Source organism: Camelus ferus, chromosome 9, assembly GCF_009834535.1.
Source record: "Camelus ferus isolate YT-003-E chromosome 9, BCGSAC_Cfer_1.0, whole genome shotgun sequence".
Taxonomy (NCBI): domain Eukaryota; kingdom Metazoa; phylum Chordata; class Mammalia; order Artiodactyla; family Camelidae; genus Camelus; species Camelus ferus.
Genome location: NC_045704.1, coordinates 45364164 through 45377132, shown reverse-complemented (window position 1 = coordinate 45377132; position 12969 = coordinate 45364164). Strand labels below are relative to the sequence as shown.

Genomic DNA, 12969 nt, shown 5'->3' with positions numbered 1-12969 from the left:
AACCTAAAAGTCAATTTATTTTTTCATGTGGGGTTATGGCTGGCTTAAAAGTTAACCTTTTGGTTTTTTTCTAATTGTTCTACAACAAAATGGGCTATTCTTGTAATTTAAAAAGTTATATGTTTTAAACAAGCAGAGGTTTCTGGGGTGCCCGCCATATTGTATTTCTTAACCTCGACTAAATTTACACGGGTCTTTTGCTTTAAACTATTTGTTAAAATATAAATTCTTTAATGCAGTTTCTTCTATTTACTATTTTTAAAAACGTTTAATAAGCTCCACGTATTTATTTTTCCATATTTTAAACAGTCCCGCGTCGCTCGTACAGTGTTCCATAATTTCGGAGCAAAGTTGATACTTGATCGCAAGCGTCTGTTGATTTACCCCGTGGATTTTACGGACTTCACATCCCAGAAGGCATTGCGGCGGGCACACCGGGAACTACGGGGTCCGAAAGGGGACTGTGAACCCTCGGTCCCTTCCCTCCCAGAAGCCCGCGGGCGGCTCGGAACGCCAACCATATCATGGCCGCGGGAGCCGGGGCGGCAGGCCCCGCTTCCGGCCCGGGCGTCGTGCGTGACCCGACAGCGTCACAGTCGAGGAAGCGGCCTGGCAGGGAGGGCGGGGAGGGCGTGCGGCGGTCGGACGCAATGGCGGGAGGAGGCGGGAGCAGCGACAACAGCGGGCGGGCGGCAGGGAGGCGGGCGTCCCGCAGCGGCGGGCGGGCTCGGCGGGGGCGCCACGCGCCAGGGCTGGGGGGCGCCGCGGAGCGGGGCGCGGAGGAGGCGCGGCTGGAGGAGGCAGTCAACCGCTGGGTGCTCAAGTTCTACTTCCACGAGGCGCTGCGGGCCTTTCGGGGTAGCCGGTACGGGGACTTCAGGCAGATCCGGGACATCATGCAGGGTGAGGGCCGGGCCGGGGGAAGGAGGCTGGGGTTCATGGGAAGGGGATCTGTGAAGCCCGAGTGTCGGGGTTAGGGGTCGCTGAACCGACGATGTCTTCTTTCCCAGCTTTGCTTGTCAGGCCCTTGGGGAAGGAGCATACCGTGTCCCGGCTGCTGCGGGTTATGCAGTGTCTATCGCGCATTGAAGAAGGGGAAAATTTAGGTATGGTCATTTTTACATTTTTCTCTGTGCTTGCTTATTTAAGATTACATTGTTGTTTTCAAACTTAGAGCTGGGTGTGAAGCATTCAGTTAAGTTGGGCTACTATGTTTCGATCCCAGTGGTCTTTTTTCCTTTTAGAGTATTCTCTGGCTTTAATTTTCTCCAGTTAGGATTCTCTTGGCTGCTTTTCTGTTTTTTTATTTCCTGCCACCTGTTTCTTGCTCCCCCAGTGTTGTTGCTATCTAAAGTGAGTTTATGTGAGGATGCCCATCCCCCCCCCCCATAGAGTGTTTTTAAAGTATGAGCACTTTTTTTTCCCCCTTCCTGAATTGAACTTGACGGCTGTTTAGCAAACCGGTCTTCAGATTCTGGCCGTTTCTGAGGAGGATGTGTGTATCCTGAAATTTGAGATGCAGCTGCATGTGTTAAAAAATATTTTTTTACCTGCCTTGAAAATTACTTAAAGTCACTTGAAATTCATTGATCTGAATTTGTAAGTCTGTAGCCAATATGTCAGCAAATTAAATGCAAATCTTACAATATTTGCATGTTTTTTCTTTATGTATATATGACATAATTATGTTGCTCCTTAGATAACATATTACAGTGAAAACTGTGCTCTTTGTCCTAGACTGTTCCTTTGATATGGAGGCTGAGCTCACACCACTGGAATCAGCTATCAATGTGCTGGAGATGATTAAAACCGAATTTACACTCACAGAGGCAGTGATCGAATCCAGTAGAAAACTGGTCAAGGAAGCTGTAAGGCTCTATTTTTAATTTTTTTCCTTTTAACAAAAATCAGAGGTCCTGAATCAGTGCTTATCTTTTCTGTGTGGGATGGAGGAGAAACAGGGATGGGGAGAGAGCACGTTTGAGCACAATCAAACGCATAACTCACACACAGATGTTATCTCATCAGGTGACCCCTTCCCAGCCTAGGCTTGGAAAGAATTTGTTAATGGCCAGTTCTCAGCGTTTGTGATTTTGGTGGTCTTCCTTGTGACCCTGACAGGAGGAAGTGGGTTGGCATTGAAGACTGACATTTTGGAGTTGAAATATTATTCATTCAGGAGCATCCTGAAAGGGCTGGAAGTAACTGGCCTAGGGTTTGGTCACCCTTGTTTATAATAAACCAAGGAGAATAGCTGGTATCTTGGGAAACAAGGGACTGACTTTGAGCTCTTTTGTCTGCAGAAACAGAGGCTTAGGGAACGTTCCCTTGAACAGACAGAATCAGAGGTGCTTGGATAATCAGCCAGTTAGAAAAACAGTAATGGTAAAAGGCTGACACAGGCGGTGTTCTTGACAAGAAAAAAGCTAGTAGAGTGTCTAGGAATTTGGATTGGAACTGTGTCATGCTCAGGTAACTTTAAGTAGTGGAACTGATTTTTATGTAAAACATTGAAGCGGCCATGGAAACTAGTCAGAAAAAGCTTTTTTCTTCTTCAGTAGCCAAGGCTGGGGGTGTGGAAGCAGATGCAGAGGTGGAAACTGAAGACCAGCAGCTCAGCACTCCTTGGTGGTGAAAGTAAGGAAACTAGTAAAGAAAAGAGCACCTTCTAAAGACAGGGTCCAGGGGATGAGGAGGAAGATAAAACCTTGCTTAGCAAAGGAGACTTCCTGTCCCTTGGCTGTGTGCTGGGTACTCAGACACTCTGTTAAAAAAAAAAAAAAACTGTGTGGGGTACAGATAACTTTATTTATTCAGTTAAGGACCTTGGGTAGGAACTACTTTTGGTCTTGCAAGATTACTTAGAAAATTCCAATTCCAAGGAGGAATGATTGCAAGAATGAGTTTTTAGTATAGGTAAGTCAGGATTGTGTTGGAGATAAAAAGCCAGAAAAGACATACTAGCAAAGGAGAAGTCCATGCCTCCTTTCAGAATAGCTGAGGATCTTCTGAGAGGGAAAGGACAGTGCCAGTTCAGGTAATTCATGTAACTCCTGTAAGTAGCTAGCTCATTCAGAAATGCAACTCCTTCATAACACAAGGGCTATATAGATTTGTCTTCTGGCCCCTCTTCTGGAAGAGTGTGGGCTTTCATCTTTTGGCTGCATATTTAAGTTCATAGATCTGTTTTGGGGCTTCATTGGGAAAAACTGATTAGCGAAATCTACATTCCCTTAAAATAGTCAGTCATTTTTTTACATTGACTCCCTTCTGGTCTTCCATTTTCCATCCGGTACCAGATCTCTTGTTACACTTACTGTATTACTGTTACTGCTGTGTAACAAATTACCCCAAAACTTAGAAGCTTAAAACAACAAATATCTCTCAGTTTCCAAGAGTCAGGAATTGGTAGTGATTTGGCTGTGTTTTTGAATCAAGGTCTTATGAGATTATAGTCAAGCTGCCTGATCCTGCTAGGGTTCCAGTCATTTCAGTGGGATGGGTCTACTTCCATGCTCAGTCATATAGTTGTTAGCAGGACTCACTTCCTTGCTGGCTGTTGCCTGGAGACTTCATCTCCTCACCTCTCCATAGGGCTGCTTATAACATAGTAGCATGCTTCCCCTAGAGCACGTGATCTAAACCCAAGATAGAAAGCTGTGATCTTTTATAAACTAATCTCAGAAGTCACATATCATATATCACCTGACCAACTCTGGATTATGTTTAGAATGGGACTGTGCAGGAGGTGGGGAATCACTGGAGCCTGGCTGCCACAGTTACCTTGATCTCCTAGTTATTAAACAATACTAGATCACTTGTTTGTTCAGTTTTTTTTTTTTTTTTAATTTCTCATTTAGAGTCACAGAATATGTTACCTTTTGATACCTAGGCTCAATGAGGCTTTTTGATGCATTTTTAATCTCTGTGAAGTATCACAGCAATTTATTTTAAAGCTTATTACATTTTTTTAAAAGTTTATCAAGTAAGTTATTTATTAACTTCTTAGCATGTGGTCCAGAGATCTCTACAGGTCTTCGGGACCCTTTCAGGGATCAAAACTATCTTCATAATAATGCCAGAACATTAGCTGAGGGGTTTTTTTTTTGGAAATTAACATTTTTTTAATTGAGTTATAGTCATTTTACAATGTTGTGTCAAATTCCAGTGTAGAGCACAATTTTTCAGTTATACATGAACATACGTATATTCATTGTCACATTTTTTTCGCTGTGAGCTACCACAAGATCTTGTATATATTTCCCTGTGCTATACAGTATAATCTTGTTTAATTAGTTGAGTTTTTAAATGCATTGACATTTACACTGATAGTGCAAAAACGATGCTGGGAAACATTTCTGGTGCCAGGGGAGTGATAAACTGTAGTAGTAGTCATTGTATTCTTCATTGCCACATGCTTGCAGTTAAAAAAAAAAAAGTCGTTTCAATTAAGAATATTTTTGTTGAAGCAGTAAAAATTATTAATTTTAGTAAGACTCAACCCTTGAAAAAACACCTTCTCAGTATTTTGTGTGACAAAATAGGAAGCTTTCCTGAGCATTTCTGATGCATACTGAAACATGGTGGTTTTCTTTAGGGAAAGCACTTGTATGATTGAGTTGCATGCTGATCTAGCTGCATTTTTAATGGAACGCCATTTTTGCTTGAATAACTGACAAACTTTGGTTATTCAGATATGGTAATCTGGCAGTCATTTTCTTGAGAAAGAGCAAAGTGAACTTGTTGCTTTAAGGAAAACAATTGATAGTATTTGTTGCTAGAGATAAAATTACTGTTTTCAAGTGAAAATTAAATTTTGGAAAACTTGTATTCCTGTGCTTGGTAGCTTCCCAGTACTCAGACTTTTCTGATAAGACTGATGATGATATTATCAACTGTGATTTTAAAAAATATTTTTAATGAATGTATCAACATTTGGAAGGTCATAACTCAGTGAACCAGTATTTTCCAAATGATCAATGAATTGTATTGCAAAATCATTCTTGGGCAAAAGATGCATTGAAAGTGCAAGATAGACTAAACAGATTTTAATGTAACAATGATGAGTTTACTTGCTAAAGTTTGGTGTGTAGTCAAAGAGGAATATCCACAATTTTCTGAAAGGGCTATTAAAATACTCCCTTTTCCAACTTTATATCTGTGTAAGGTCAGATTTTTTAATATACTTCAACCAAAACACACCACAGCAGAATGAATGCAGAAGCAGATATGAATATATCATCTTTCTTCTAGTAAACCAGATTTTAGGAGATTTGCAAAAATGTAAAACAGTGCCACCTTCTCATTAAATTTTTGTCTTAGAAAATAAGTAATTTTTCATTAAGATATGTTAACTTGCAATGAGTTTATTATTTTATAATGAATCAATAAATATTTTAAAATTTTCTCAGTTTTATATTTCTAATATGGTGAATATCAACAGATATAACTCACATAAACAAAGCTCTCTGGGGTCCTCATTAGCATTTAAGAGTATAAAGAATCTCGAGACCAGAAAGTTTGAGAACTGCTTCTGTAAGCTGTTAATGATACCGAGACTCTGCTGGTTTTCTCTTCATAACTGTAAGAGAGAGTCCTCAGATTTCTGTGAACAGGGGAGAGTAACATGTCTGGTATGTTCTTGGGGAAGCATTTATTTGTTGCTTTTGCTATGCAGCTTTCTTCCTCATACCTTTGGTAATAGCACCTTGATTTTCTTTTGGGACCTTCTCCCACATGAGGTGCCAGTGCATCAGACACACTTAAAACTTTTAGTTCTTGAAACAGAAAGCTTTGCAAGGCTTTTTGATCATTTGTGCTTCCCATACAGCCAGGTTTCTTTCTGCGTTTGCTTTTTTATTTAGTCTTTCTTCATTTCTGTGAGTTTGGTTTTTTCTTCCTCTGTGCTTTTTGGCATTTCCCCCTATATAAACCTATCACCTCTATTGAAAATCTGTGCTTGGAATTTCATTTTTGTTTAAGTCAGCCAGAGACCATTGCTATTGCTTACACAATATGAACCTGAACAGATACATAAGAGAAAAAATTATACTTATTTCTGGAAACTTTCAAGTTTTTAAAAAGCAACGTTTCATCTCTTTAAAAACAAAAACAAAACAAAAAACTTCCCAGAAAATTAGTACATAGTTTTAAAAGATAAGCTCGTAACACAAACTTTGGAGGCAGACTTTTGATTTAGATGTTGAAAGCATTCACATTTCCTTATTTCACAAATTAAATGTAGTCGGATCTGTGTTCCAGGCCTGGGAAAGATAGATAAGCATACTCCCTCTGTCTTCTTAACGCAAGTGTAAGTCTTAGATAGAATGCATGGAGCAGCTATCTGAAGACTCAGGAATGTAAATGGCAGTAAGCAAATGGATAAGACCAGTTTGAGGGTCCACCAAACTGGTGATGAGTAGATTACCATTTTTTCCTCTCCAGTATCACCAAGCTTGGACTTTAAGTATCCTGAAACCTAGAAGTGCACCCCAGGTGTGAACAGAAAGAACTCCAAGAGAGGCTCTCTCTGGTTGGAAGGGCAGGAAAGGAGAGCTAAGTGGCAGAGAGGGTGGAAGAAATCCTGGGAGTTTTTTTGTTTGTTGTTTTTTTGTTTTGTTTTGTTTTTCCCCTTTTCTCTCTTCTCTTCTGTCCTAGAACCCAGGCAATACCACACTGATGGCAGCAGTGACCCAGTGATTAGGGCAGGCACCTAAAGATAAAGAAAGAGAACCCTTTCTCTTTAGCAGTGGAGCTGTGATCCCCAGAACTTGAAGTAAATTCCATTGCCTTTTTTTTTTTTTTTTAACTGTCTATCCTAATGCTTAGTCCTGGATACAGATGCAGTTAGTGTGTGGCAGAACTGGGAAACTAAAGCCCGAGAATGCAAGATTGGTTCAATATTTGAAAATCAATCAATGTAATCTACCCTATTTATCCAAAGGAAACCATATGCTCATATCAATTGAGGCAGAAGAAGCATTTGACAAGATTCAGCATTATTTCATGATAAAAACACTCAGCCAACTAGGAATAGAAGGAAACTTCCTCAACCTGATAAAAGGCATCTACAAAAACCCTACAGGTAACATCATAGTTAATGCTGGAGGATAGAATGCTTTGACCCTAAGATCCAAAATAAGGCAAGGCTGTTCATTCTCACCATTAACGTTCTACATCATACTGGAAGATCTAGCTAGTGCAGTAAGTCAAGAAAAAGAAATAAAAGGCAACAGATTGAAAAAGAAGGAATAATATTGTCCCTTTTTGCAGATGACATGGCTGTCCATATAGAAAATCCCATGGAATATACAAAGAATAGCTATAATAATTAAGTTTAGCCAGACTGCAGGGTACAAGACCAATATACAAAAATCAGTCATATTTCCATATACAGCAGTGAATGATCTGAAATGAAGTTACCAAAACAGTGTCACTTAACATTAGCTCCAAAAAGAAATACTTGGGTCTAAGCCTTAACAAAATGTGTAGGATCTGTATGTAAAAAAATACAAACTGCTGATTAAAGAAATCATAACCTAGTAAACAGAAAGATACACATGTTTAAGGATTGGAAGACCTAATATAGTTAAGATGTCAATTTTCTCCAGTTGATCTATGGACTTGATATAATTCCAGTCACTATCTCAGCAGGATTTTCTGTAGATACAGATTGATTCTAAAAGATATATGATAAGGCAAAAAAACTAAAATAACCAAAACAATTTTATAAAACAAGAACAAAGCTGGAGACTTACTACCCAATTTTAAGAATTACTATGAAGCTACAGTACTCATGACTCTAGATATATGGATTAATGGAACAGAAGAGAGAAGTCCAGAAATAGACCCATACAAATATGACTGATTTTTAATAAAAAATGTGAAGGCATTTCAATGGAAAAAGGATAGTTTTTAACAGATGGTACTGAAATGACTGGATGTCCATATGCAAAAAAAAAAATGAACTTTGACCTAAAACTCATCTTATACAAAAATTGATTCAAAGTGGATCATAATCTAAATGTAGAGCTGTAAAACTTTTAGAAGAAAACATGAAAAAAAAAAATCTTCATACCCTGGACTTAGGCAAAAGGTTCTTAGATATGATACTAAAAGCATGATCCACAAGAGCATAAATTGGATTTCATCAAAATTTAAAACTTTTGTTCTGAGAAAAACTGTTAAGGAAAAGACAAGCTACAGACTGGGGGAAAGTATTTGTGAATCACATATCTGATAAAGGACTTGTATACAAAAGATATAAAGAACTCTCAACAAGAAAACAATCCTATTTTGAAAATGGGAAAAGGACTCACCAAAGAATATACAGATGGCAATTAAGCACATGAAAAGATGCTCATCATTTAGTCAATAGGGAAATACAAATTAAAATCACAATGAATACTGGGACATATCTGTTAGAATGGCTAAACTTTGAAAACTAATACTGACAAGTGCTAGTGTGAATGTGGAGCAACTGGAACTCTCATACATTGCTGATGAGAATGCAAAATGGTATAGCTATTCAGGAAAAAATTGGGCCATTTTTTTTTATAAATATGCATTTTCCAGATGACCCAGGAGTGAGGGTATTTACTGTGGAGAAATGAAGTTATGTTCACACCAAAACCTGTACATGAATGTTTTAGCATCTCTTATTCATAATCACCAAAAATTGCAGACAACCCAATTGTTTTTCAGTGGATGAATGGATAAACTGTGGTACACCCATTCAATGGAATACTACTCAGCAATAAGAAAGAAGGAACTATTGATAATGCAACAACATAAACAGATCTCAGAGGCATTATACTGAGGGAAAGAAGCCAGTCTCAGCTACATCCTATAAAAAATAAGCCATATGATTCCATTTATATGACATTCTGAAGAGATGAAACAATGAAAAGATGAGTAGTTGCCAGGGGTTAGGGATGGAGGAGGTGACTACAGAGTGCAGCACAATGGAGGTTTACTAGTCCATGGTTTGTTTTTTTTTTGTATCCCCATTGTGGTGGTTACAGGAGTCAACACGTGTTAAAACTCAGAACAGTACACCAAAATAAGTTAGTTTTACCTCAACCAAGTTAACTAAAATTTTAAAGCATAATAGAACCTTAATGATTTATAAAAAAGTAAAACCTTTGTATTCTTCAAAACAGTAAAAATCGTCTTAGTATAGTTTTTCTGCTGAAAATGATGTGAATATGATTTGATTAAAATGAAAAGGTTTACTCTAGCTTCCCTGGCAGCAAGAACTTAGGTTTGTGCCTGCTATTCAAGAGCATTTGACCCCAGTTTCCTTTGCCTGGTATGGCTGTGCTCAGCACGCTGAGGGCAGAATCACCAGAGATTAGGACTTTCTGAATTCTTCTGCTATTCCTCCTTCTCTTGGTCTGTCTGTATCTCCTTAAGTTCTTCCTTGTAAAGACTGAAAACATCTGTGGACAAGTTTTCCGTGTGTGTGTGTGTGTGTGTGTGTGTGTGTGTGTGTGTGTGTGTGTGTGTGTGTGTGTCTTACACCTCTCTTTGAGACAAGATTTAAGGTAGCTACTGCATCCTGTTAGATAACTCCAAGTAGTCCCAGTTATTCCCTGGCTTTCTAATTTTTTTTTAAGTGCATGTAACGTTTTTTAAAATACCACTTTTAATTTTCAATCACTGTTATTTTCCCTCTGCATATGTTCTCTGAGGGTTTCTTGACTGAAGGACTCTCCTTTTCCTCTGTGGCTGATGAGACCTCATCCTACCTAGAACTTAGTGCTCTTTCTTTCTTTGCTGCTTGTGAATGAGCTGGGTTTGTCTGTCTGTGTAACTCCCTGCACACTTTAATTGGTGTTGGGCAGCTGGGGTTTACAGTAGGGAGACTGTGCCGGTTCTTCTACCAAACTGGCCTCAGGCCTTTCCTGAATGGAACTAGCAGAACTTTGTGGTCAGCAGATCACTTTTTTTTTCCCCACAGTATGTCCTCCCCTCATTCCCCCCATTACATCAAAGCTTTTGCATCCAAAGAGAACAAAACCAATTGTTCTGGGGGCCTGGAATGACTCCTGTCCATTTTGCCTTTCCTTAGGAGATCTGATCCTTATTCAGATTGAGTAAATGGTCTGTAATCCAGGGGCTCAGATTTTGCTGTATCAGCCATTAAAAAAAAAAAATCCAACGTCATGTTGAAAATCTACCACCTTACACACTGAAAGAGAGCTTACAGTTGTTCATACCACTTGAACAGTAATTATTAGTTTTTAAGTAGAGGAATTTGATAGAATGTGAGAAAGTTCTTGGGTATATAAGACAGTTTGACTTTTTAGTAGAGCTTATTTTGATATTTGATATTCTGATTACACCTTTCATTGTTACAACAGTTTTTTAAAAAGTTTTTTCCCCCTTTTGTAGGCGGTCATTATTTGTATCAAAAACAAAGAATTTGAAAAGGCTTCAAAAATTTTGAAAAAACATATGTCCAAGGACCCCACAACTCAGGTAAATTTGATACATTTTTGCTCCTATGACTTAAGTCCATCTCATTGCTTTTTGCGAGGAAGCAGGGAAAGGGTTCTCTGTCAGGAATGCTATCTCTGTCAGGAATATTTACCTTTAAATATTCAGCACCTTGAGCATGTTGTCTTTTATATTCGGGATAACTTACTGTTAGATTGGCTTTTCAAAAACTTGACAGATTTACACAAAACATTTACTTGCCCATTTCCATCTGGTTTATGACAGAACTTTATGTGATCAGCACCAGGTACTAGGCTATCAGGTTTTGTTAACACGTCTAACTTTATTTATATAATTGCTGATCTTGCAGACACTTGAGAATATGCTTGGTGAGGACTTAACTCCTGTATTTTCTGGTGTCAAAATCTCCACTGGTACCCTGCCTTTTTTTTTTTTCCCTTTATAAATCTAAATTTTATTTTTTGACAAGATAATACATGTACGTAATACAAAATTCAAAAGGTACAACAAAAGAGCTTAGTGAAAATTCTCTCCCCTCTGACTCGGCTGTCTTGTTCCTCTCCCTAGAGGCAACCAGTGTTTTTTGCTTTGATCCTTTCAGAGATATTCTAGGCATATGCAAGCAAATAAGCGTGCATGTGTGTGTATTTACAGACATACACATGTATCCATTCTTCTTGTTCTTCCCGTATACGTGTGTGAGCATATTCTACACACTAACTTGAGAATTCTGTAAATAGCTTTTTTCATTTAATATATCTTGGAGATCTTTCTATATTAGCACATAGGAAGCTTATTCATCCTTTTTTGGTTCTCTTTTTTGAAAGTTAAAGTTTTTTTGTAAAAGTATAAAGATACTTTAGATCCTGAGTTCTTCATCCTTTTTTTTACGGCTGCATAGTAACCCACTGTGGCTGATGTGTAATTTATTGACCTGTTCTATACTGTGGTTAGGCTTCCCTTCCTATATATACCAGTGATACTCTGTGACAGCATTGTGAAAGTTCTGACAGTGTTGTCTCAACTCATCATCGTTGCCTTTTTACTGGAGTTCTCCTTTCTCATGTTGCGCATATTGGTCCTTCGTGTAGAAGCTGAGAAATGATCTCCTGAACATTATCCGTGAAAAGAATTTGGCCCACCCTGTTATCCAGAACTTTTCCTACGAGACCTTCCAGCAGAAGATGCTGCGCTTCCTGGAGAGTCACCTGGATGATGCGGAGCCCTACCTCCTCACGGTGGGGCTTGGCCTTCTCTTCCCAGAGCCATGACGTAGCCTTGAGGATGTAGAAAGGGCAGCTCTTTTTAGAAGTGAAAAGAGTAAATGTGTGGGAGAAATTCCGCATTATATGCATTATCTATCTTAATTAAATGCCTTAAATATACAGAAGCAGAGATCCTGGCAGAGGCAAATGGAACATACCTGGTTTCCCTCATCTCCCATTTTTACTTTCACTATGTGTGATTCATCTGTGTGGTGAAAGTAGGAGAACATTCAATTAGAATTGATGGTAGTCCAAAGGAGATGAAATCTGAGTTAAGTGTGGGAGGAGGAGTGGTGGTAGATATGGTATGATGGTGGTTGTTAACAGGAAGAAGGCATAACTGGAGCAAAGGTGTGACTAGAGTATGATAACCAAAAGAGGTCAAATGACATACTAACTGGATCAAAGGGATAAGCATAAAGAATGGAAGCAGCGAGGCTCGAGATAGCATGTGGAAGAAGAAGAGCCTAGTCTGTTGTAGAAGGTGGACCATGAACTGAGTGAGAAGGGTTTTCTTTAACCAGGATTCTGAGAGTGTTGAAAATACCCTAGCTCATAACAGGAGAGCTGCAAGGCCCATTTCAGATAGTGTCAGTGATCCTAGTTATTTGGGAACTCTCAAAATTATTTGTAAAGCAGATAGTTTGGAGTATTCAAGAAGCAATTGTCAGGATATTTGAGCCTGGCCTAGGAGTCTTTGCTTTGTATTCAGGAAACTGGAAAATAACCTGTCACTATTTCTGTTGAGGATAGAACTCAGCTCTTAAGATATCACTCGTTACAGATATACAGTCTAAAATGGAATGATACTGGACTGATTGGAAATGTATAATACTTCAGTCGGAGGGAGACAGATGAGCAGTTGGAGTCAGAGTAAGATTGCCCTGCTCAGGACTTTATGTGGTACAAGTAAGGATTTTCAGAGAGTTGTTAATAGGCAAAACATTTATGGAAATATAAAAAATTCTATATACAAACTAAAAAACATTAATATAGACATTAGTCATCCCTAAATTTCCCCCAAAAAGTTTGCCTTTTGTATATACAACTAGATTAGGGATGCGATTGGAAGGATGGAAGAGGAGATGCAAAGTAAAATCATGTAACTATTTGTTGTCCAAAATAACCTTTTGGAATTCTTGCAATGTTAAACTGCTTAGCACCACTCAGATTGAGTTCTCCTTTAGTATAGAAAACAGTGAGCCATTTTTTGAGGAAGGAAAGAAGGAAGAAGTTTGAGGTA

At 38.7% G+C, this 12969-nt stretch overlaps 1 protein-coding gene across 3 annotated transcripts in view; it reads left to right on the top strand.

The window, feature by feature from the left end:
* Positions 1-509: 509 nt before the first annotated feature.
* Positions 510-12969, top strand: part of TERF2 (telomeric repeat binding factor 2) — a 22087-nt gene continuing 9627 nt past the window's right edge. For 2 of the 3 annotated variants that reach the window (XM_014555753.2, XM_032486630.1), the window contains exons 1-5: positions 510-903; positions 1011-1106; positions 1738-1868; positions 10396-10482; positions 11553-11699. In XM_014555753.2, the coding sequence (XP_014411239.2) occupies positions 525-903; positions 1011-1106; positions 1738-1868; positions 10396-10482; positions 11553-11699 (840 nt within the window). In that variant the 5' untranslated portion in view covers positions 510-524. The remainder of the gene's footprint in view (positions 904-1010; positions 1107-1737; positions 1869-10395; positions 10483-11552; positions 11700-12969) is intronic. The other variant, XM_032486631.1, reaches the window with a different exon arrangement.